The sequence below is a fragment of the Polypterus senegalus genome, chromosome 10 (assembly GCF_016835505.1).
Source record: "Polypterus senegalus isolate Bchr_013 chromosome 10, ASM1683550v1, whole genome shotgun sequence".
NCBI lineage: Eukaryota > Metazoa > Chordata > Cladistia > Polypteriformes > Polypteridae > Polypterus > Polypterus senegalus.
The window spans coordinates 175,684,162-175,707,386 of record NC_053163.1 but is presented as its reverse complement, the minus strand read 5'-3'; the positions used below and the strand labels follow the sequence as shown (position 1 = coordinate 175,707,386).

General features: G+C 38.0%; 2 protein-coding genes across 7 annotated transcripts in view; one reads left to right on the top strand and one right to left on the bottom strand.

Annotated features, from left to right (window-relative positions):
- Positions 1-4,880, top strand: part of srsf11 (serine and arginine rich splicing factor 11) — a 35,057-nt gene extending 30,177 nt beyond the window's left edge. For 2 of the 5 annotated variants that reach the window (XM_039767806.1, XM_039767805.1), the window contains exons 10-13: positions 1,321-1,416; positions 3,557-3,728; positions 4,011-4,043; positions 4,245-4,880. In XM_039767806.1, the coding sequence (XP_039623740.1) occupies positions 1,321-1,416; positions 3,557-3,728; positions 4,011-4,043; positions 4,245-4,439 (496 nt within the window). In that variant the 3' untranslated portion in view covers positions 4,440-4,880. The remainder of the gene's footprint in view (positions 1-1,320; positions 1,417-3,556; positions 3,729-4,010; positions 4,044-4,244) is intronic. The other 3 variants (XM_039767808.1, XM_039767807.1, XM_039767809.1) reach the window with 2 other exon arrangements.
- A 3,585-nt stretch (positions 4,881-8,465) lies between these two features.
- Positions 8,466-23,225, bottom strand: part of axdnd1 (axonemal dynein light chain domain containing 1) — an 82,889-nt gene continuing 68,129 nt past the window's right edge. Inside the window, exons 23-26 of one of the 2 annotated variants that reach the window (XM_039767804.1) lie at positions 22,377-22,508; positions 19,727-19,818; positions 14,772-14,902; positions 8,466-9,913 (exon numbers count right to left, since the gene is read on the bottom strand). In XM_039767804.1, the coding sequence (XP_039623738.1) occupies positions 9,894-9,913; positions 14,772-14,902; positions 19,727-19,818; positions 22,377-22,508 (375 nt within the window). In that variant the 3' untranslated portion in view covers positions 8,466-9,893. Of the gene's footprint in view, positions 9,914-14,523; positions 14,903-19,726; positions 19,819-22,376; positions 22,509-23,225 lie in introns of those variants that run through there. The other variant, XM_039767803.1, reaches the window with a different exon arrangement.

Sequence of the window (23,225 nt, the reverse complement as noted above, 5' to 3'; positions counted from 1 at the left end):
TAAGTCACATAATCGTTACACAAATTCATTGTAATTTTAGGCTTAGGATTATATATATATATATATATATATATATATATATATATATATATATATATATATATATATATATATATATATATATATATATATATATATATATATATATATATATATATATATATATATATAGTGTAGATTTGTACTTCAGTGTACACTGCACATCAGCATTGTCCTTATTACTATAACATATGAAAAATGAGCTGTTTTAGCTATTTTGTTCAATATTTCTTGCCTCGCATCTCATGTCCTCCTACATTTACACAGACTGTTGTAGACTCGGAACCCACGTAAAATATATGTATTTCAAATCATGGTAGATCATTAGTTGTAATTCCATATAACTCTTTGCTAAACTTCAACACAGACTTGAGCCAGTGAGCATTAAGGCAGAGTGATGGCTTCGGCTGGCTTAAAGGGGTATAAAGGTGAGTGCAGGTTGAATGCTGCAGACAGACACACTTGCAGAACAAAAGTGCTTATTTTAATTTTGGTCAATTTAAACCATATCTAATTGTATGGAAATCGGGAGCCTAGAAGTGGCAGTGCAGTTAGGGTTGATTTGCTTTTTATTTTTACATCTTGTGCTGCTTTATCCGCGTTGCATGTCCATGCATGCAGGCTTTCATTTAAATGCTCTCTTGTAGTAATATAGTCTGTCAGGCAGACTGCAGTTTGTGAAAGTCGAAGACTGCGCCTCTGATATGGATGTGTGCAACACCGGAGCACCAAAAGTAACAGTCCTGCCTCTTCACACTGTACACCTTAGATTAGAAGTTTGTTCTGGGGTGATTCTGCACTTACGGGAGGTATCGATAAGGAAGATGAGACAGAGTACAAGAGTCAGTTAGAGAACTTTGTTTCTTGATGAAGTAAAGGTGCAGACAATTCTTAAATCTGCAAAAGCAAAGATCTGGATATTGCCTTTATGTGTGGTTACTGTTCAAGGAGTGGATATAGAAGTGGTGCACTTCTTCATGTACTTATGGGTCAATGTCAGATTGGACTGGTCTTGTAACATAGAGGAACTATATAAGAAAGGGCAAAGCAAACTGTTCTTTAATGTCGGTAGTGACATCCTTCATCTGCCACTCTGGCCACTGTGATTTTGTACACAATGGTGTGTTGACTCAGTAGTGTCACTTCTGGAAAGGCCCACTGAATCGACAAGCTAATTAAAAGGGCTGGCACAATTATGGGATTGCTTCTCAACCTCTTTGAGGTAGTAGCAAAGGAGAGAATTAAAACAAAGCTGAAGTAATTTTTATATGTATATTCTAGGGAAAGAAGGAGGAGGAGGAGTCGTAGCGCATCCAGATCTCCAAAAAAGTCACGATCTCCAAAGCGGAAACTCTCCAGGTCACCTTCTCCTAGAAGGTTAGTGAATCTTAGCTTTTGGTTATTTTGCTTGGTTGTAAACAATGTAGAAACATTATCTGACTCGGACACTACTGACCTTTGATTTAAAATATCTTCAAGCCAAAATAGAGCAATACTGCAAAATGTGGCTGGTTGGTTGACTTAGAAATTACAAATATTCGTTAGTAATCTTGGCACAGGTAGCATCAGTATGATGTCATGGCTTGAATTTTTGGTAAAGGATGGCACTTGTTTGTGCATTATGTGACTCATTAAAAAGGAGAGTGTGGTGTGGGTGAGGTAATTGCTAGGATTTTCCCATACTTTTGCTCATCTAAAAATTTGGGTCATCTGCCATAGATGGTGCTATCTTCTGTATTGTTCAACACGTCTAGATGTCAATATTAGGAAATAAAAGCTGAAATTCTGAAATCTCGTGTTCTGCTCATCTTTTGATTTCAAACACAAATGGATTAATTGTACAGCAAAACGAAATTAATTGACCTTGCTGTTCCAATACAGAAGGGGACTGTATGGGGAGAGTACGCAGACTTCACATGGATAATGTTTGGGTGTGGAAACTGAACCCTGGATGTTGGATCTGTGAAGTGCCATTACTGACCACTGCTCTGCCCTGCCACCCCTGTACTGCGTTTTTTCTATTATGCAATTTTTGTGTATCACCTACATTCCCCATATGTACTTCGTAAATAATCATAATTATTTGTTCTAATGAAAATGTAGAGATGAGGAAGTCAGAATTTATAGTATTTACTCAATTGGAAAGCACCTTAGGAACGAGTTGGTAGGATTTTGCAAACACTTGTATTAGAAGGGTGACTAAATAATATCATGTTAGCAGCAGTGACATTTGAAAAGAAAACAAACCTCTTCTAGTGTGTAAAAATATAACTTTCCCTCTGCTATTGGGTAATGCTGAAGATGATGATTAAAATGTAAAGAGTTAAGATACAGTGATCCCTCGCTATATCCCGCTTCAACTTTCGCGGCATCACTCCATCGCGGATTTTAAATGTAAGCATATCTAAATATATATCACGGATTTTTTGCTGGTTCACGGATTTCTGCGGACAATGGGTCTTTTAAATTATGGTACACGCTTCCTCAGTTTATATGCCCAGTTGATTTCATACAAGGGACGCTATTGGCGGATGGCTGAGAAGCTACCCAATCAGAGCACATATTACGTATTATGTAAAACTCAATGATATGCGATATGCTTCCCGCGCGGTGCTTTGCACACTTAAAACCTCTAACAGCATGTATTGATTTTTGATTGTTTGCTTTTCTCTGTCTGTCTCTCTCTCTCTCTCTCTCTCATATTCTCTGCTCCTGACGGAGGCGGTGTGAGCAGAGGAGCTGTTCGCACACTGGCCTAGAGGATATGGACGCTCCTCTAAAAAAAATGCTGAAAGACTACCTTCACATTGATCTCTTCCTTGCAGCCGCTTTATGGCGGTGCTTCGCATACTTAAAAGCCCAACAGCCCGTATTGATTTTTGACTGTTTGCTTCTCTTGCTCTCTCAAACATTCTCCGCTCCTGATGCGCACTCCTTTGAAGAGGAAGATATGTTTGCATTCTTTTAATTGTGAGAAAGAACTGTCATCTCTGTCTTGTCATGTGAGCACAGTTTAAACTTTTGACTAAAGGGTGTTATTACATGTCTAGAGTGCTCTAATAATGATAAAAAAACGTATTTAAAAGGTCGTAAACAGGTTTTCTATGCTCTAACTGTGAAAATATTAGATTTATAAATAAGGAATCCTACTTCTTGGAAATGTATTTATCGCAGTAGAGTCTGGAATGGATTAACCACGATAAACGATGGTTTACTGTATTAGAAAAATGCAAGTTAATTTTTGTGGAATGTGTGAAACAAAAAGAAAAAACATGTACACGTGCATGTTTAGTTTTTAAACCTTTTAAGTGTGAACAGAGCAATAATTAGAAGAAATGAACATATATGTTAAACACAGTTCTGTATATAATTAGATATCAGTTGTAAGCAGTATGACTTGCTTTGCAGTAATCCTGTCACGTAACTCCTGAAGCCACATGTTTAATAGTGAGACATGTTCAAGTATGGCTTAAATATTCTCATTGTATTTTTTTGTTTTGAAATATTACTTTTTCAGACACAAGAAAGAAAAGAAGAAGGACAAAGAGAGGGAGAAAGACCGGGAAAGAGAAAAGGACAGAGACAGAAGCAGAGAAGAGAGAGAGAGGTCAACCAGCAAAAAGAAAAAAAGTAAAGACAAGGAGAAAGATCGAGAAAGAAAGTCTGATGGTGAGAAAGGAGATGTAAAGGTATGTTCTCTAAAGGTACTAATTATTGAAATTGTTAGCTTTGAAAGCTGTTTTTATACTGAAGAACTAGAAAGGTATCAAGTGTAGATGCTTTAAAGGAAATCTTTCAAAGTGCACTGCCATGTGAGTATTGAGGTGCAACTAGTGAGCATCCCAAATGGTAATGTGAAGTTTTAGTTAATCTTGATTTTGTAAGTAATTATTTCTGCAGACCAGATAGCTGCTGGATGTTAATTTGTCCTTATTTTTTGAAAACAGTATTTTAAACTTGTGCTTTTGCAGGCAGAGATGACTAATAAGAGAGAATTAAATGAGGTACAGTGGCGTTTTTATTTCTGTATTTTATTTTTGAATAACTCGTGATCTGCAGAAATAGATTGCTTTTATTTGTTAGTTATATAAACAATGCATGAAACTTGATAGCAATATCTCTTTTCAGTCTGCATTTGCTCTCTGAATCTTTGTAACCTTGTTACTAATTGGGAAGAAGTCATTTATATGTATATATTTTTTTAGGTAACAAGAGATTACGATGAAGAAGAACAAGGATATGACAGTGAAAAAGAGAAAAAAGAGGACAAAAAAGTTTCAGACTCTTCCTCTCCAAAGGTAAAGGAAACATCTGAAGACAAAGTAATGGGAGATGCTGTAAGAGAATCCAAAGTTAATGGTGATGATCATCATGAAGAAGATATGGATATGAGTGACTAAAAGTGCACAGTTGCCGGTTATTGTGGTGAACAGCAGTACCATTCCTTTTTTTTTTTTATTATTTTGGAAGAGTACTTGGTGCCTCTGATTTTGCAGCTGGTGAATATCTGTCTTAACTGAAAAATGTACAGTTCTTCAGAAATCCTTCTGCTCCAGTCATTATTGTACAGCTCTGTGGATATGCCCTTTAGGTTTATTTACTGCTCATGCAATTTATGCATGTTCATATTTAAATATAACTAATCCCCTTAAAGAATTTTATTGGGAAGCAAGATGGGGATATGTCATTGGCCCAAACTTCTTTTCTCCTAACATCTCTCTCTGTTTCTTTTCTTCATTACAAACAGTAAATACCCCTATCACCCAATCTGTTCAAACAAAAATTAAATTAAAAAAAAAACAGACTACAATTTCTGTGCTTTAAGAGCATGTATGTCATAGTTAACATTAACAGTTATATTTCGGAGCACTGAAAGTAAGTAGACGGTATACAAATAGACAACTAATTGATCATTTTAAAACGAATGAACTCTTTGTAAGTAAATGTAAAAAGAAAAGACTAGTATGAAAACCTGTACCCATGCTTTATTTCTGGTTGTTAGCAAAATTAGTTTTGATAATGGTCTGTTATTTTAACTGCTTTAGTCTGACGTTTGAGGGGAAAAAAACTCTGCTTGATGCTACCCTCCCACCCCCTTCTGATTTTGTGGTTTTCATATAATCTTGGTATTCAGTGTTCAATGTTGTAACAATGCATCACTGAAGATACCATTGTTGATCTTGGTGAAGTTGTTTTTTAGTTGCTTTTTTTTTTTTCATATAGTGTAGTTAGAATTTGAAAACTTTATTTGTGAGTTGTAGTTGGCTCTGAATCCATGTACAGTTTATGAAGTGTTTTACCAGTGAATATCTTTGATAATAAATCTTACACAAAAAAAACCAAACTTGATTTTAGTAATGCAGAGGTATCAAATATTAAATACATTGGCCTTTAATGAAATAACACAAAGACAATTTTGAATTAGTGATGTGCAAGTCCTGCAAAGTTTGCTTTGCCACGAGTTTGGTGAAATCACAGAACTCCGCAAAATGCATTGAAGTCAGTGGGGAAGGGGAAACTGATTCAGTTTTGTGGGCCTTATAAGTATCACTAAAGGCATGGAAAAAGTCTGCTTACTGTGCCGGCTTGATTATGGTGGCTAAATGTGAGATATAAGCTGTGAGGTAGCAGTGCTAACCGCTGCGCCATCATGTCTCAAACAAAAGACTCGGAGGGAAGAATTACCACAAACTAGCAATAAGTGAGTGAAGTAGAGCTCATGGCTGTCACGGTGTTCCTCTGTTGGGGCACACACTGCCCATGGGACTGGCACGTTCCATTGTCTGATGTGGCTTCGGACACAGCTGGAATGACTACCCACGGTGAAGATGCTTTCATCAAGAAGAAAGAAATGTCTTGCAAATAGTAATAAATCTTTTGTTTTAATTATTTTATAGTGTGTCCTGTGTTTCAGATGAGGGGAGAGGTAGGGCTCCTTAAAGCTTGTTTTGGGATCACGGTTGGGCACATGGCCAATATGCTTGCTGCCAGCTTATGGGGATCAGTGTTATTATAATAATAATAATAATAATCATATTTATATAGTGCTTTTCTCACTACTCCAAGCGCTGTCCACACAGGGAGGAACCGGGAAGCGAACCCACAGTTTTCCACAGTCTCCTTACTGCAAACTACCACTGCGTGTGTATGTATGTATGTATGTATGTATACATACATACACATAAAGTACAGGCCAAAAGTTTGGACACACCTCGTCATTCAATGTGTTTTCTTTATTTTCATGACCATTTACATTGGTAGATTCTCACTGAAGGCATCAAAACTATGAATGAACACATGTGGAGTTATGTACTTAACAAAAAAAGGTGAAATAACAGAAAACATGTTTTATATTCTAGTTTCTTCAAAATAGCCGCCCTTTGCTCTGATTACTGCTTTGCACACTCTTGGCATTCTCTCGATGAGCTTCAACAGGTAGTCACCTGAAATGGTTTTCACTTCACAGGTGTGCCTTATCAGGGTTATTTAGTGGAATTTCTTGCTTTATCAATGGGGTTGGGACCAGCAGTTGTGTTGTGCAGAAGTCAGGTTAGTTGGACGATCATTTATTTTTCAACAGGACAATGACCTCAAACACACCTCCAGGCTGTGCAAGGGCTATTTGACCAAGAAGGAGAGTGATGGAGTGCTGTAAATGGTCATGAAAATAAAGAAAACACATTGAATGAGGAAGTGTGTCCAAACTTTTGGCCTGTACTAACTATATATATATATATGTATATATATATATATATATATATATATATATATATATATATATATATATATATATATATATATATATATATATATATATATATATATATATATATATATATATATATATATATATATATATATATATATATATATGTATATATGTATATATGTATATATATATATATGTATATGTATATATATATATATATATATATGTATATGTATATATATATATATATATATATATGTATATATATATATGTATGTATATGTATATATGTATATATATATGTATATGTATGTATGTATATATATATATATGTATATATATATATATATATATATGTATGTATATATGTATATATGTGTATATATATATATATGTATATATATATATATATGTGTGTACACACACACATACAGTGGAACCTCGAGATACGATCACCTCTGTATACGAGAAATTCAAGATAAGAGTAAAGTATAATCGAAAAATTCGGATCTAAATACGAGCAATTGGCTCGCATAAAGAGCCAGGCTGTGGGTATGCGTGACGTGTTTCCCGATCCGCCTCGACTCGGGGATTCACCCAAGCTGACACTGCCAGCCCGTCAGCTCACTCAGTGTTCCTTGTTCTCCCGTAGCGTGAGGATTTACTCGTTTGTGCACTTGTGATTTCATTGTTTCGCTGTAGCAGTTCGCCTTATAAGCGTATCCAAAAGTATCGCTGACATGCAGACGGAGAATAGGAGACGATTGCCCTGGGGGAGGTTGAGAGAGAGAGAGATGCACACGAGAGAGAAGAACAATCAGCTCAGTTGTGATCACATGACACTCAGCAGACAAAGTGTATCCATACTACTCGTATTGCAAGACATCGCTCGTTTTATCAAGTCAAAATTAATTAAAAAATTTAGCTTGTCTTGCAAAACACTCGTAAACCAAGTTACTTGCAAACTGAGGTTCCACTTGTATATATTATTTATCAGTGTTTTGTTAGGAAAATTGATTTTTATGTTGCTATTTTTGGGGGTGCGGAACGGATTAACTGCATTTCCATTATTTTCAATGGGGAAGTTTGTTCTAGATACGAAAAATTCGCTATACAAGCTCAGTGCTGGAACGAATTAAACTCGTATCTCAAGGTTCCACTGTGTATGTGTATATATGTATGTATGTGGTACTGTATATGTGTGTGTGTATGTGTATATATACACACATACATACAGTATATATAATATACACATATGCACACACACACACATATACAATACCTGGTTACAATACTCCTAATCAGCTAATGTACCCCCAAAATGAAAATGCTGCTTGTTTTTATTTTTATTTTTTAAATGCATGTGGGAAGGAATTGAGGGGGTGTTGACATAACTGAGAGTGGCAAAGCGGGGCTTTCACTTGGTGAAATGAGTGTGGTGCAATAGGCTATACAACCCCAAGAACCCCCCTTGTTTGCTTGAGACCCACCAACATTCATACTGGCAACAACCTTACAGTAAGTATGGCTGCTGCAGCTCTGTGATGTCATGCCTGCCTTGCAAAGCATCATGGGACATGGGGGGGTTGTTGAACAAAGCTTTGATCCATAAGGTAAAGCCAGTATAATGTAATGTAATACAGGGTGAGTCAGAATGATAACATTTGAATGGCGGAAACAATTTATTCTCAAAACATACTTCAATATGTGCAAGATGATTTACAGGAATGTCTCAAACCTGTTCAACACATAAAAACCAACGAGCAACAGTACCATTTAAAGCCCAGACACACATTTCACGTGGAATTGATGATACCACAGTCCGTATGCTATCCTTCAGGTCATTGATATCGCGACTTTCCTGCTATACCCAATAACCACAAATCACAGGGTGTCAAATCAGTGGAGTGTGGAGGCCATGGCATTGGTCCACCACAGCCTGTGTGGTCGAGATAAAAATCATCCTTTAGTGCTAACACAATTTTGACTCACCCTATAGTTTAACTTCTTTTGAATTCAATACAAAATTTATTAGCAACAAAAACATGTCACTCGTTAAGAAAAGGGTTAGAATGAAAACCTGCAGCCACTGCAGCCCTCCAGGACCGGAGTTTGGGACCACTGTTCTAGGAGATGGTTTAATAAATTGGCTGATGTCATGTACTAGAAATTTCATTAAAGGGTAAGAGCTGAACTTGAGAGATTGAGAAGGACAAGAATTTAGTGGAATGAGACTTTAATTTAAGTGTGTTTATTTGGGTATGTAAGCATTTGAACCAATCAGAGTAAATGTCAGGTTATATGCAAGCATTAATTCAACACTTATGTAAATTCAGTTGTCTATAAATGTGGGTCTGTCTTTGCTCTGGGACCATTCCTTAACACCTCTGCTCGTGGTACTTGCCCTTAACAGACGGTTGTAACGTGGGCCCCCTCTTCATGAAGAGAAATTTAAGATGCATGAACAGGCTTCTTCCTGTCTGATTTCTGACTCTGAGGTCCTTGGGGGACCAATTTCTTCCACATCTTTATCAACTCCATGAGCAGTATGTTTATTAAGATGGAGGTGTTAAGTGTGAGAATGATGTTTTGAGCAGGTTTAGCAGCCCATGGACTTGCACGAGTGATGCACATCTGAAGTTTGATCTCGTTATCTTCTGATTTCTTTGGAAATGTTCCATCTTAAGCTGGTCTTCAGTGTTCTAATAGGCTGATCATGCAGATTTGTTGTGCAGCAGATGTTCTGCGCTGACTAACCCAGAGTCTTGCTTACATTTGAGTGCTTTTGAGGACATTTCCTAATGCGTGGAAGTGTTCTTTTATACTTGTTGTTTTCAAATTCTATTTTACATCCTCTTGAGAACCAAACATGGCGTTACCTATTTATTCTTGGTGATGGATGTAGCCAGACCCCCACAGGAAGTTTTGTCTTGAAGCAAGTACAACATATTAACTTGTATTCCTTAAAGAAAGGAATAGGTTGGGATGGAAAAAAGAAATGACGAGCGTGTGACATTCTTAACAACCAGCATATACATTTTCATATCTGCTGCCCAGCCATGTACTTCCATTCCTACTGCATCCAAATCTATGATGCCATGATGAAAGGTAAGGCTTCATGCTCTCTTGATGTCATTTAGTTTTGCTAAGGAACCCTCTTTTCATCTATACAAAGAAATCAAAAGACATACGTTGTTAAACATCAAGGTGTAACAATTCTCAAAAAAGCTGGGTAACACTATGTACTGCAAATTGTTTACTTACTGTTATGCAACAAGACCTTAACCAAGGTTAAAAAACATGAGGAGATTGGTTATTCATCTCCGTGCTGTAATGGCATATTGAAATGATGGTAAAATGACTGGTTGATATGAATGACTTGTAGATCTTATCGATCGATCGTAATGGGCTGCCGGGCCCCCTGCCTGGCCAGGACGTCCCTTCTGCTTATGTTCGGGGGGAGCAGCCATGGTTTCCTCAGTACCTCCACCGGGACACTTGGTGGCAGCCTCCCTGGTTGATGATGATGTGTCAGTTTCCCGCCGGGTTTCATGGGAGATGGAGTTCTCCTCAACCCTGTGGGGACATGGGATGGCTGCCAGGGGGCATGGCAGAGATAGTTAAGCCCAGCTGGTCTAATCATCGGCCCCACACGGGAGTGCAATTGGGAACAGGTGAGCAAGCACCAGGAGCACTCCCGGGAGGGCCATAAAAGGAGCCAGCAACCACCACTTGGGGCCAGAATTGGGAGGAGGAGGAGTGGTGGTGGTGGTGCCAGTGCCAGCGCCAGCGGAAGGATTGCTGTGTTAAAAGTAAGGTGCTTTGGAACTGTGTTGGGCCTGTGGGGCACGGGCAAGACTTATTGTTGGATTTATATTTTATATGTATATATATAAATATGTATGTCTGTCCGCTTTTCACAAGAGAAACAACTTAACGGATTTCGATTGGGTTTATTTCTATAATTTGCTTGAACACTTTGGTTGATTTTGCGACGTATCATCATTGTGCTATGTATTATAGCTCACTTGCGGTTTATTACCGATTTATTTATGGAGGGGTGTGGGGCCCTCCTTCACTCACACACCGGCCTCTGGGTGTATCTTATATCCACTTATCTAGCAAACAAGAAAACTACTTAACAGATTTAGATTGCGTTTTTTTTCCCCTAAAATTTGCTCGAATATTCTGGTTGATTTTATGACTTCTCGCTTTGCACCAAGTATCGTAGTTTGCTTGCGGTACCCACTTATTTGCACAAATCCGAGAGAGGCGCAGCGGGCTGATGAGAGGGGGGCGGGGCCCTTAACTCGCGCACCAGCCTCAGGGTGTATCTTTTATATCCGCTTATCTAGCGAACGAGAAAACAATGGATTTAGATCGGATTTTTTCTCTAGAATTTGCTTGAACATTTTGGTTGATGTTTTTGACTTATCTCATTGCGTTAAGAATCATAGTTTGAGTGCAGGAGCGGTTTATTCACGCTAATCTGAGACAGAGGCTGTGGGACGAAGGGAGAAGGAAGTGTAATGTCAGGAGTAGGGAGCTGGGCAGGGCCCTCCTCACTGTCCTGTTTCACTACTATACGGGCAGTGCCACGGGGGAAGGCTAGTACTAAATGTAGAATATCGAGAGAAACGTGTCTCCGTTAAGCCTCCTCCGACCATTCCAAAATGAATTTACTGATGCTCTGTAAGTGTCATGAAGACCCAAAGAGGTGTATGATAAGACCTTGCTACATAATAGTAAATGAGTAATAGGAGCATTTTGGCAATACCTAAACTAAAGCGTAATTTAGATTTCTAAAATCACATTTTAAGGCAAACTGATTACAGAAAGCAAAATACGCTATCACGTTTACCTTTTTTTAAAGCCCTCACTGGAAATGTGTGTTTTGCCTTGAAACGTTTAATTATTCATATGCAGTTCTCGTTGGTCAGTATTTAGAATTTAGAACCTTGTTTTTATGATAATGATTATATATTTTGACAAAGTTGTTTACCCAGGTCATAGACCTGTGAATACAAAAATAAGCAATTTATACTGAAAGTTTATTCTATTAAGAAACAACTTTTAAGAAAACAAAGATACTGTACAGATGTTTGTACCAAGAAATGGACAACACAACCTTCCTGGTGCAAGGTAAGTTAAAGAATCCACAATAATGTTTTTTCCTCTGTATGGTTGCCTTTAACAGTAGTTATGTGCGTTGGTGTGATTTTTATTTTTTTTTTTTTTTGTATGGGCTGCTGTGATACTGGTTCAAACTGGTCTGAAGCTAAGCATGTTTGAGCCCAGCCAGTACTTGGATGGGAGACCAACCAGAAAAGCTTGGATTGCTGCTCGAAGAGGTGTTGGTTAGGAAAGTAGAGGGTGTTTACCTTGTGGTTTGTATTTGTGGTCCCAGTCCTCTTGTGCAGTGATGGGGGGACACTGCTGTAAATACTGGTACTGTCCTTCCGGTGAGATGTAACACTGAGGTCCTGGTTCTCTGGTCAAAAATGATCACTGGGCATCCTTCAGAAAAGAGCAGGATGTTTCTCGAGGTCCCACCACGGCCTGATCATTCTGTCCCCCATTCGTCCTCTATACTTTATTGGTTAACTACCTCTCTCACGCCTTCACCACCTGATGACTAATGTGTGGAGGGTGTACTGGTCCAAGAATGGCCGTCGTCACTTCATCTATGTGGATGCTAAACCTTGGTGGTGATTGAAGTGGTTTCCTCACTGCCTGGGTAATGAAGGTTGTAAAAGTGCTTTATAATTATTGTTATGGTAAGTCCCCTTTCCATATGAACAAAAGTGTGTTGCTGTCTAGTTTTTGTGAGCTGATGGTGTGCCAGGAGCAGAAATCAATCATCAATAAAGTATAGAACTAATGTTTTGCCTCTGCAAAGTATGGAATTTATGAATAGTTTATGAATGTCACTGTGAATGTCTCTGATTGGGTTGTCTACCAGCAGCCATTACTGCTAAAATGTCGAGATTAATCAAAATCTCAACATCGAATCCTCCTCCATCACAGTCCTGGAGGACCGCAGTGGCTGCAGGTTTTTGCTCCAACCCAATTGCTTAATAAGAAGCACTTATTGCTCAAGTAACATTTATGCTTCACTTTTGTTGTCTCGCTCGTTAAGATTTTGCGCCCTTATTGCTTATTTTAGTCTTAAACAGCTGAATTCTCGTTTTTTTTTTTTTTTTTGCTCCTAATTAGCAATAAGATGAAAATGACAAAAGAGACCAGCATTTCTGCATTTAGCTTGTTACCCTTTACACCACTGTGTATTTATCATGCACTATTTGATTTAATTAAATACTTGTAAGGAAAGTGAAGAGAAAAAAGTGAAGCACTGAGAATTCCTCCTCCATTTTAGCCTTTAAATCATTTGGATGATATCCTTAGAAAGGGGAAGAAAATCTAGGATATGAGAACAACCTGACATGGCAGAGTTAAAGCAACTAACAAGCAATGAAATTAAATTATTGGCAAGAATTGCTTTGTAATTAAGCAACGAGTTAGAACAAAAACCTGCAGCCCTCCAGGACTGTGACTGAGGACCCCTGCTTTGGATGATTACAATACTTGCCTGAAAAATGACATTCAAAGCTCTTATGTATTTATTCTGTATTCATTTTTATAAATATATTGTGGATACTTTTTAACTAACCCTCATTTATACTGAAGACTAAAATATTCTCTTAATTTTTCCTCTATTTGTTTTAGTTTGAGGACATTAGTTACCTCTGATACTTTTATGCAATTGTTTAATTCTGTATCCTGATGCTAATGAAAGTATGGGAAGAGAGCTCATACGGAAAAATGACAAGCTCCAGTGATGTCGGAGTTAATCAAGAGAATTCGCTTAGATAATTGCAGTTTAGATCATTCGATGAAGTTGGTAGAATTGAATTAATTGTGCAGACTTTCTCAGCGTGCGTCTTTACTCCTCCTCGTTTATCTCACGCTTGCACTTCTTTCGTGGCGTCACAAACTCCAAATTGACCAACCAGATTGCTCGGAGGAACTGGACACACAGACCTTAGTGTTTTATTATGGAGTAGATAACGCTGGTCCAGTCATGTACTTTAACAGTTCGTTCATTACTTTGTGACTGCCTGTCAGTGGTGATGTGATGAATCTTCTCATTGTTACACCTAAAGTGTGAAATTGAATATTCCTAAAAACCAAATGTACACTGGCTAAGTATTGCTGTTTTCGCTTGGGTTTTTTGCCTTTGTATGTACATTGTATAGTAATGCGTATTCAGATTTTGAGGTGGGTTTTAATTTTAATTAACTTATTTTAGCATTTTTACCAGGTCCTGCTGAATAGGTCACATTTAGTACATTTTTTTTTTTTTTAATAATTGCTAATTTCTTTCATTGTACAGTTTGTTTCTTGTAAATGAAACTTGACACCTACTATTGTAGCACAAGTTACATATCAGTTAGAAAATAGATTATAGAAGTTGTATTTTGAATAAATATCCACGATGTGTTACTGCCGCATTTCTCAACCTTTAAGTATTTGCGATTTAAGTTTTAATCGCGCCCCCTAACGTTTTTTTGAAAGAAGCCCACTAATACCAATTTGTTAATTTTTAATTAATCATATATCATAGATGCATATTTTATTATACCTACTTAACTTTTATCGACATCTATCTAACTCTATATTTATTTTTCTAGTATCAGAATGTAGTTTAAGTTAATTTGTTTTGGTTTCAATAGATGTATTTTTCATAATTTCGATTCTTGTTTTCTTTTTTTCACATCTTTGTGCCCCCCTTTTTACTACTTCACGCTCCCCTAGGGGGGGCCCACCCCACAGTTTGAGAACCACTGTGTTACTGTAAATTTATACTGTAGGTCACTGTTGAGTGTAGCGTTCTAAACAATATGTTTGGCACTAAAGTGTTTCTAGTCAATTACAGCTTGCCATGATACCATTGGGTCACCCTAGGACCCTATCAGTACAAAACAGTAAGGTTTAATTTAAAATATGAAGCCAATTTTCTCACCTGCATTGTCTTTGCTGCCTTTGCTTTTAAGCTGTAGCTCCAAGTCATGGATCTTCTCATGTGCCACATGCAGACGTTCATTGATGTCAACAATTTGCTGTTCTGCATTCTGTGCGCGCTCCTCCGCCTTCCTGTTGGAAAAATGTGTACAGGGCATGATCAAGTGAATTTATTTTATTTTAGGGATCAAACCAGGCCTTTAATGACCTCTTGGGCACAGCCATCAGCAGCATGTCTGTCTGCAGAGAGAGTGTCAACCTCATCGAGAGGTTTACTTACTTCAGCAGCGACATTCGTGTCTCTGGTCACTCTTCCTATGAAGTCAGTAGACGGATTGGGAGGGCATAGGGGGTTATGAGGTCCACTGGAAAGAGGTGTGTGACGCTCCCGATATCTATACAAAAGGACGAAGGTCCAAGTCTTTAGAATCCTGGGGCCTCATGCATAACGCCGTGCGTAGATTTTGCGCTATAACATGGCGTAAGCACAAACGCCGAAATGTTCTTAGGCACAGAAAGTTCCAGATGCAGGAATCTGTGCGCACTCCAACTTCCGTGTTCTTCCGCTCTGTAAATCTCGACCAGTATGAAAACTTAACACACATGCACACGCCTTCTGTCCCGCCCCGTCTCCTCCCAGAATTACACCTCTTTGAATATGCAAATCCAATATAAATAGACCTTAAGCTCCCCATTCTGTGAAAAGGCAATGGCAAAAGCAAGAGGGAAAATATAAGAATTTCAGTGAGTACCAAGTGGAGGTAAAGAAAAACGTACTATTTGTTGGTTTATACAGTGGTATAATCAACAAAAGGAAGTTGATCGAGTGACATAGCGTGTTGGAAAAACAAGTTCAAGTTCACAAAGTCGCACAGTGCCCGACATAAAAAAGAAGTCACGTATCAAAGTCGCCGTGAAAAGGCGAGATGTAGTCCACCGTCTGAATGTCATATGGAAGCTTATTAGGGTACAGAGAAAAAAAAAAGCCACAGAGTAGGAAAAAAGCACGAAATGTTAACTTCAATCTCGAAACATCCACTTTAATCACATAGTTTATTTTGTCATTAAAGTAGAACATCATAAAATTCATCTTAAAATCGTATGATTTACTAGTTTCTCAAATCCCATTGTAACTAAAGTAGCCTGTTAAATGCTTTGTTTTGTATTTGATCTTCAATGTGCTCGGTGTGTGAATCATTACGTGCTTCCGTTCTTTCCCTTTCTCCGACAGGACACAGAATCCATTACATTCGTGATATTACAGCTCTCTAAATAATTGAAATACTGAGATGTATGCGTGATATCTTTTTCACAATGATAGGAGTTAAAACATGTTATTAAACAGGGGAATACGGTGCGTGATTGTGTGCGACTTTCGATGAAATTATTGTAGCAGTATTGTCTCTTTCAAACATACTATCCTCCGATTCCTGTCCTTACTTTTCTTTCTCCAAATACCCAATCGCCACACAATCAGCTCTGTAATAGACGTTAAGCCATCTGTAAGCTTAGATCGCTGATTCTTCAAAACTTTTAAGGAACATTGAAATATCTTCATAGTACGTGTTTAATTATTCTATCCGTCTATCCTTCCAGTGTCGCGCCAGCCTCAGTAAATATACAGCGCAAGGCAGGAACAATACGTGAACTTGCTAGCGCTGCGGCACCGTGTCCTCACATGTTTAATTATTAACAATACAAATTATTTAAATGAAGTTAAAGTTGTATCTGTATAATATAATCAACATATTTTGCTGCATTTCATCTTAAAAATGGTATCGTCATCCTATGTAAATACGCGCTTTATAAAGTGGTGCAATATTATAACTGTAGTGCAAGTTTACAGTGAGGTAATTATACTTATAAGTACAAACAGTTCTACAAGGAGCACTTGATTGAGTGCGTTTATAGTTCTTGGGATGAAACTGTTTCTGAACCGCGAGGTCCGTACAGGAAAGGCTTTGAAACATTTTGCCGTGGCTGAGGCAGCGTGGGCTTGATGCTGTATACCAATATTTCTCTTTCCGATCAGCTGCTGCTGTGATTCCCCACTTGGATACAGTGATATAAATACTCAGAGTGGTGCAGTGAGAGTGATATAGAAAAAGATGATCCGTTGTTGCAACTCCTAAGTGGAGCAGCTGAAAGAAGGAAAAAAAAAGGTGCAGTGAGAGTTACAACACTAAAGCAGTTATGGTATTTAGAATACTATGGCTATTCCCTGGACCATTATATTGTTACAAGTTAATTACAATCAGATGCATTACACTAATAAACAATATGCGGTTGCCAACCAGGATCCCAAGCTGTTTTGTCATGTGGTGGGTGTGGCAACACACTGTACTAGTGCATGCTCCCTGACCTGACCTAACCCTGCATATGATCTCATATAAAATGTGCCAGCCAGTGGTGCACACGTTTGGGTTATTTTTGTAACCATACATAAGGAAACTGATCATCGTACCTATGACAGCTGTTTACTCTCACTGGTATTTAGCATAACCTTCTCCTTATGAGTGAGGATGCCTTTGTCGTGTCTTTGTACTCGTTCATAGCTGGGAATCCTATCACCGTATTTGTGCATATATGTGTATAACTTTAAGTGTTCTCTTTTTATATATGCACCGTATATAATGTACATGTGTCGATGCATATCAATCAATTAGAATAAGCATTACAAAGCACTATATAAAGTAATGGGAAATAAATGCATTACACATGACAAATTTCGATTCATAAAGTTAGCATAAAAACAGTTTCAGTAAAGATGAAGTGAATAGTAAATTGGTTTAGCTACTGGTTAGCTATTGGTTTAGCTACTAAATGTCTAAGATGGAATGAGCCCAGTGACACAGTGTGTAGTGGTGTTGGCTGGGTTCAAATCTTAGCCAGGTCACTATCTGTGTGCAGTCTACACGTTCACTCCATGTCCATATGGTGCGGTCTTCGATTACTTTGGTTTTTCTTCCGCGTCCCAAAGACACTTAGGTTTTTTTTAGCTGGTGTATTTAAATTCACCCAGTGGAACTGGGTGTGTATGAGTGGAATGAATTGGTTTACTTTTTGGTTCTAGAAAGGTTTAAGTTTCAATAGTTTGAGCTTTTTGAGCCAGTTCTGTTAGGAAATACTCTGACAACCCTGTCAGAGTATTGGCTCCAGCAGATCCCCGTGACCCTGTATTCGGATTCAGCGGGTTAGTGAATGGATGGATGGAAGAATTATTGTCAATGTATGAAGCAAGGCCAACAATAACAGGCTTGAAGCGGTGGAGTAAATGAAAAGGCAGAAGTCTCCAGAAGGAAGACCTGAAGCATGGCGAACAATAACAGGCTTGAAGCGGTGGAGTAAAGAAGAAGAGAGCAGTGACCACGACGAACAGCTGAGGAAAGTAAGGAAGTGAGGGAGGAGGCACATGAGTGCGGGATGTCGTTAATGTATTTAGGCAGGGAGCCAAACACGTGGTAGGTGCGTCTATGCCGTGAAATATATCCTCTGTTAACAGAAATATGGAATGAAACTGCCAATAGAAGAGGTCAGTATTGAAAGTTCCTTAAGGCATAACGGTGAGAACCGCCAAAAAGACGTTATTTTTGAAAATTCGTTACGGGGCATGGCCCGAAATAAAACATACTTAACGTTTGTAAGTGCAGTGTAAAGGATGAACATGGGAAATTTGGGCTTTCTATGTGTATTGGAAGTCGTAGAAGTAGTGAGGAGAGGTTTCCTCTCTCTCTCTCTATCTATATATCTATATCTATATCTTATATCTATATATCTATATCTCTATATATCTATATCTCTATCTCTATCTCTAGATATAGATATAGATATTTATTTTAGGGGGTACACCTACAAGGAATGAGCACGCAAAATTTCAGCTTCCCACCTATATGGAAAGTGGGAGAATTAGTGATGAGTCAGTGAGGGCTTTGCCTTTTATATGTATAGATACAAATATAATTTATAAATCATTCATGCAAGAAACTAATATTAAAAATTGTTGCATGCATATACAGCTTATATATGCCATATGTGTCCATGAATGTGTATTATGTATGAATAAAAATGGTAACTTCTTACAGTTTAATTGTAATTAGAGGGATACTCCACCCAATTAGGGTTAGGGTTAATGTTTTTTATGTGTGTTACCCCATACCGTTTGTAGTGATAGATGTGGGGGGAAAAAAAAATGTATCTTGTATTTTGGTGGAGAAAGGTGATAAAGTTTCTATTGGAAAGTGACCCAATGGTGGCCACCATTGGACAACAGCAATTATCCATAACGTTCTGGAAAAAACTGTGTTTTGCTCGTATCATATCATCCATATGTCAGTTCATCCAGTCGTATGCTCACAGCATGCAAAATGCATGTAGTTTTAGTTAAAATATTGTTAAATATAAATGGCTCTGGAAAATGAAAGTAGTCCTGAAATAGGAAGCCCCTCACACAGGAATGAGCTTTTTAAATTGAAAACCAGACTCTTGATCAAAGTATGAGGGGCAGGGATGGATTTTCTATTTAAAAGCACATCAACGTGTAAAGGGGCCTCTTTGTTTGTGCACAACTTTCATTTTCTAGATTTTTATTTAACAATATTTTAGTAAAAAAAAAAAAAATACAGAATTTTTTTGCACAATATGAACAAACAACTCGATGACTTGATATGTGGATTATTGGATGAGAGTAACGTGGACAGTTTTGCAATTTTGATCACCACTGGGTACTTTTCTGCCAAAAATGTTATGTTCATTCTGCATACATGAGAGAAAAAAAATTTTTCGGCCACCACTACAGACAACATTGGGTAAGGAAAATAAAATTTTGGTTAAACTTAACTGAGCATTTTTTTGTGTTAGTCAGATTAATCGATGCCATATTTAGTTTTGAGATGGAGAAGCACTCTCATGTGTCTGTGTGCTTATCTGTCAGATTTTTATTTAATTTGCCATACTTACAAGAGTTGATGCTGTAAAATTTCAACTGCAGCCAGTGCTTCAAAGGCTCTTCTTGCCCTGGGTGTTTGAGGTCGGGAAACCATCGCCTCACTCTGCAACGATAAACATGATTTGAAATTCTCGGCACTCATTTCAATGTTAATACAGTATGTGGGTCATTTTCTTATTTCTAGAGCTGTTTGCCTGACCACAGTAAGCTTTTTCTCCCTGTCAATGTATTTTTTCCCCTCGCATCCTGAAAGATGTGCTCGTTATGGTGATTAGCAATTTCAAAATGCCTTGTAGGTGGGAGCCCAGTGATGGTCTAATAATGTAAAGTCCAGGCCTGATTTCTGCCCTGTGCTGCTGAGACAAGTTGCAGCCCCCAGCACCCAACCTTGCATTAAGTAGGTTTGAAATTGACAATTTTTCCCCAATAAACAAAAATTAGTGACAAATTTACAAAATGAATGACAAAATTCTATAAATCTGACTTAAAACAAATGCCTGTGGGAAAGGAGTTTGGTCACAGCTTTAAGGTTATCCTCTGGGGCTTTGACATGAGCGGTTCCCCCTTCTCTGTCTAATGCAAGGTCTGGTCCATTCATAACCTATCTTGACAATCGTTACCTACTTATTTCGAGATATCTTAAAATAGCCCAAAAATCCCATTGAAAACATAGGCAGCTTTACAGGAAGTTGCATTTCAGAGATCTCTAAATGACTACAGACTTACTGTAAGATCTCTGAAAATGCAATGACGGCTTGCAGTTTTTTTGTGACAGTTGTGAATAAGGCCACTAATTTTCTAAGGTGGTAAATAACTCTGCTCCATATCATTCTCCCAAAGTGCAATATAGACCTTAAGTCAATCAGTGCAATTTGTATATTTTGTAAAGTACTTTTATTACTATTCAGGTTTATTATTTTCTCTCTTCTTGTCTTTTTAACTCTTACGCCTCACACTGAGTCGACTGCACCCTCAAATTCGTCATTCCATTGTAAAAGTGACAGTGACAAAGATCTATCTTATTGTGCTTTTCACATCTATCGGCAAAAAGGGTCCAAGTCTTATAAATTGTTTGCTTGTCCTGCATGAACTCCATGTCTGAGATCTTCTCAAAGCGGCTCAATGATGATAAGGTCATGAGACTGGGAAGGCCACTTCGTTTATGCTGCAGCCACTGAGGCAAAGTCCAAATGCGCCCCCCATGTACAGCGTCTGGGCTGAGGAATGCAAATTTTCCTCCAATATTTTCTGACAACTGTAACTCGAGGACCACCAAATTCATTCGTTTTTGAACTGAAGACCGGACTCTTGACCAATGAATGAGGTGGAGAGGCGTGTCTTAATTTCAAAAAGGGACTGCCACCTGGCTTTAGGTTTCCTGTTTGTGATATGTGCGGACAGTTCCAGAAGTAACTACCATCCTTAATGAAGGTACAAGTGCCTGTGTCTCCATCTGGTTGCTATGTCTCTGTCATTCTGCTGCTTTTACGAATCCCATACTAAATATATAACAGAGACATACATTGCGTGGTGCAGTGCAAAGGTTAACGCTGAGGTCTGTGTTGATTATTTAGATTTCAACCCATCTTAAATGGATAGCAAAGCTAGTTTAATAATATTTTAGCAAAAAAGGCCTGCAATGCTGCAAGCATACTGCTGGATAACTGATGTAAATTATGTGACACAAGTAACGTAAGATTTTATTTTTTTCTCTCTATCGGCATTTTTCTTATCTTTTGCAGTTGTACAGCATTTGTCACTACTGGCTTCTGTTATAACAAACTTCTTTCTCTCCATTCTGCATGAAAACATTAGATTAAACTCTTTTTCTCAGGGACCAATACAAAGTATGAGCAGAAACCCCAAAAATTCCCAGAATCGGTCAATAGCGCATGATTAAGGTGAAGTTATCGACTATGCCGATATGGATCGTATACCTATAATCTTGGTAACCTGTCTACTAAATGGAAATGTACTGAGCTGATCGAGATACGTATTTATGATATTTATTCCACAATCATGTGCATGACTTTGACTATTGCTTTTTAGCCGAAAAAGGCATGTCAGGTCAATATCGAACATCAAAACGATGCTGATCACGTTTTTCTGCATTAATGGGCTTGTTAATGAAAAGTTTCCGCAAGTACAACCTTGTTAATCATTGACATTACATGGAAGTGCCTGTGGGAAAGCAATGGGCAGGAAAAAGTGTTCTGAGCGGTGCCACGTGCAAGGCTGTATTTTATTCTGACATGGCACACGTGCCCACATACCTGTGACTTCTTTTTGCTTCAGTAATTAAACTGAGACTTAAGGGAAGACAAGACTATGTGTTACAATGTTTAGAAAACAGGAAAAATCGCAAGAGGCACTAGATATGGTAACAAAAGAGGAGCACAGGAAATATTAACTGAAATGGAAGAAGCACTGGGACAAGTGGACTGCGTCTCTGGTGAGTATTTTGACTGTGACTAAAAAACAATCACTGTAAACTGTATAAATAATTTTGTTTTAACAATTTTGTGAATTTGTGGGTCCCCCTTTGTACATGCAAAAAAAAAAAAATAAATAATCATGTGAAGCATTCCTTTTAAGAGAATAGTGAGCAACAAACATACATGACCTAAAAATGAGTTTTTCTTTCATTACACAGGTCTGCACCTCTGTTACAGGAATTAGATCTTCCTTAAGAAGCTTCTCTTGTATGGTTGAGTCGTGAGCAATAAATTTTAAAGCTTTGGCATTAAAGTCCATGACGTCCTCCTCCTGCTTTGATTCTTTGCTGCAAGATGCCTGTAACAGAAACAGAATTATTCATGTATATACTGGTCAAATTTGTTTGTTTACTTTTTTAAAATAAATATGCTGCACATATGTGGATGATATACGCTGATTTGGTTTTGAACCCTTCATCTATCAATATCATACTACACAACTTTGACAGCAGTTGTCCATTGTAGCCTTCATTTACATAACCTAAGTGAATTGTGCTGCCTTCTTGAGTCAATTATTTGTTTAGTTTTTAATAGTCTTTCTTTGGATGATGTATCAGTTTTAGTGATGTGAAGCTGAAGTCTACATTGCAACTTCAGTCTATGACCACTTTGCCTTTATCTTGTCCCATGTAGACAAGCCATTTGGGCTATGAATGAGCAGAGTATGGGTCCCTTAGATCTGACGGGTCTGGTTATTTTCCATTTCCTTATACCCGGACTGTTTTCTCTTTCCATGGTGGTTTGTGGTTTTTCATCTTAACTGATGCCCTATTGATTTTGTCTGTCAGACGCTTAAATGTACTTGTGCTTTACTTCCAAGCAGTTAAGAGGCCTCCTCCATCTGCCTGCCTTCTGAGTTGCTGTTAGCTGCAGTGAAGGTGAGTGATACACGGACAACTATGACACACTGCATATGTCGCCTCCTTAGCATTATGTTTACCACTGGAAACACGAGGCAAAAAAAGAGTTTTTTCAATAAGAAAAGATGCTGTTACATGTAAAAGAAACAAGTAAA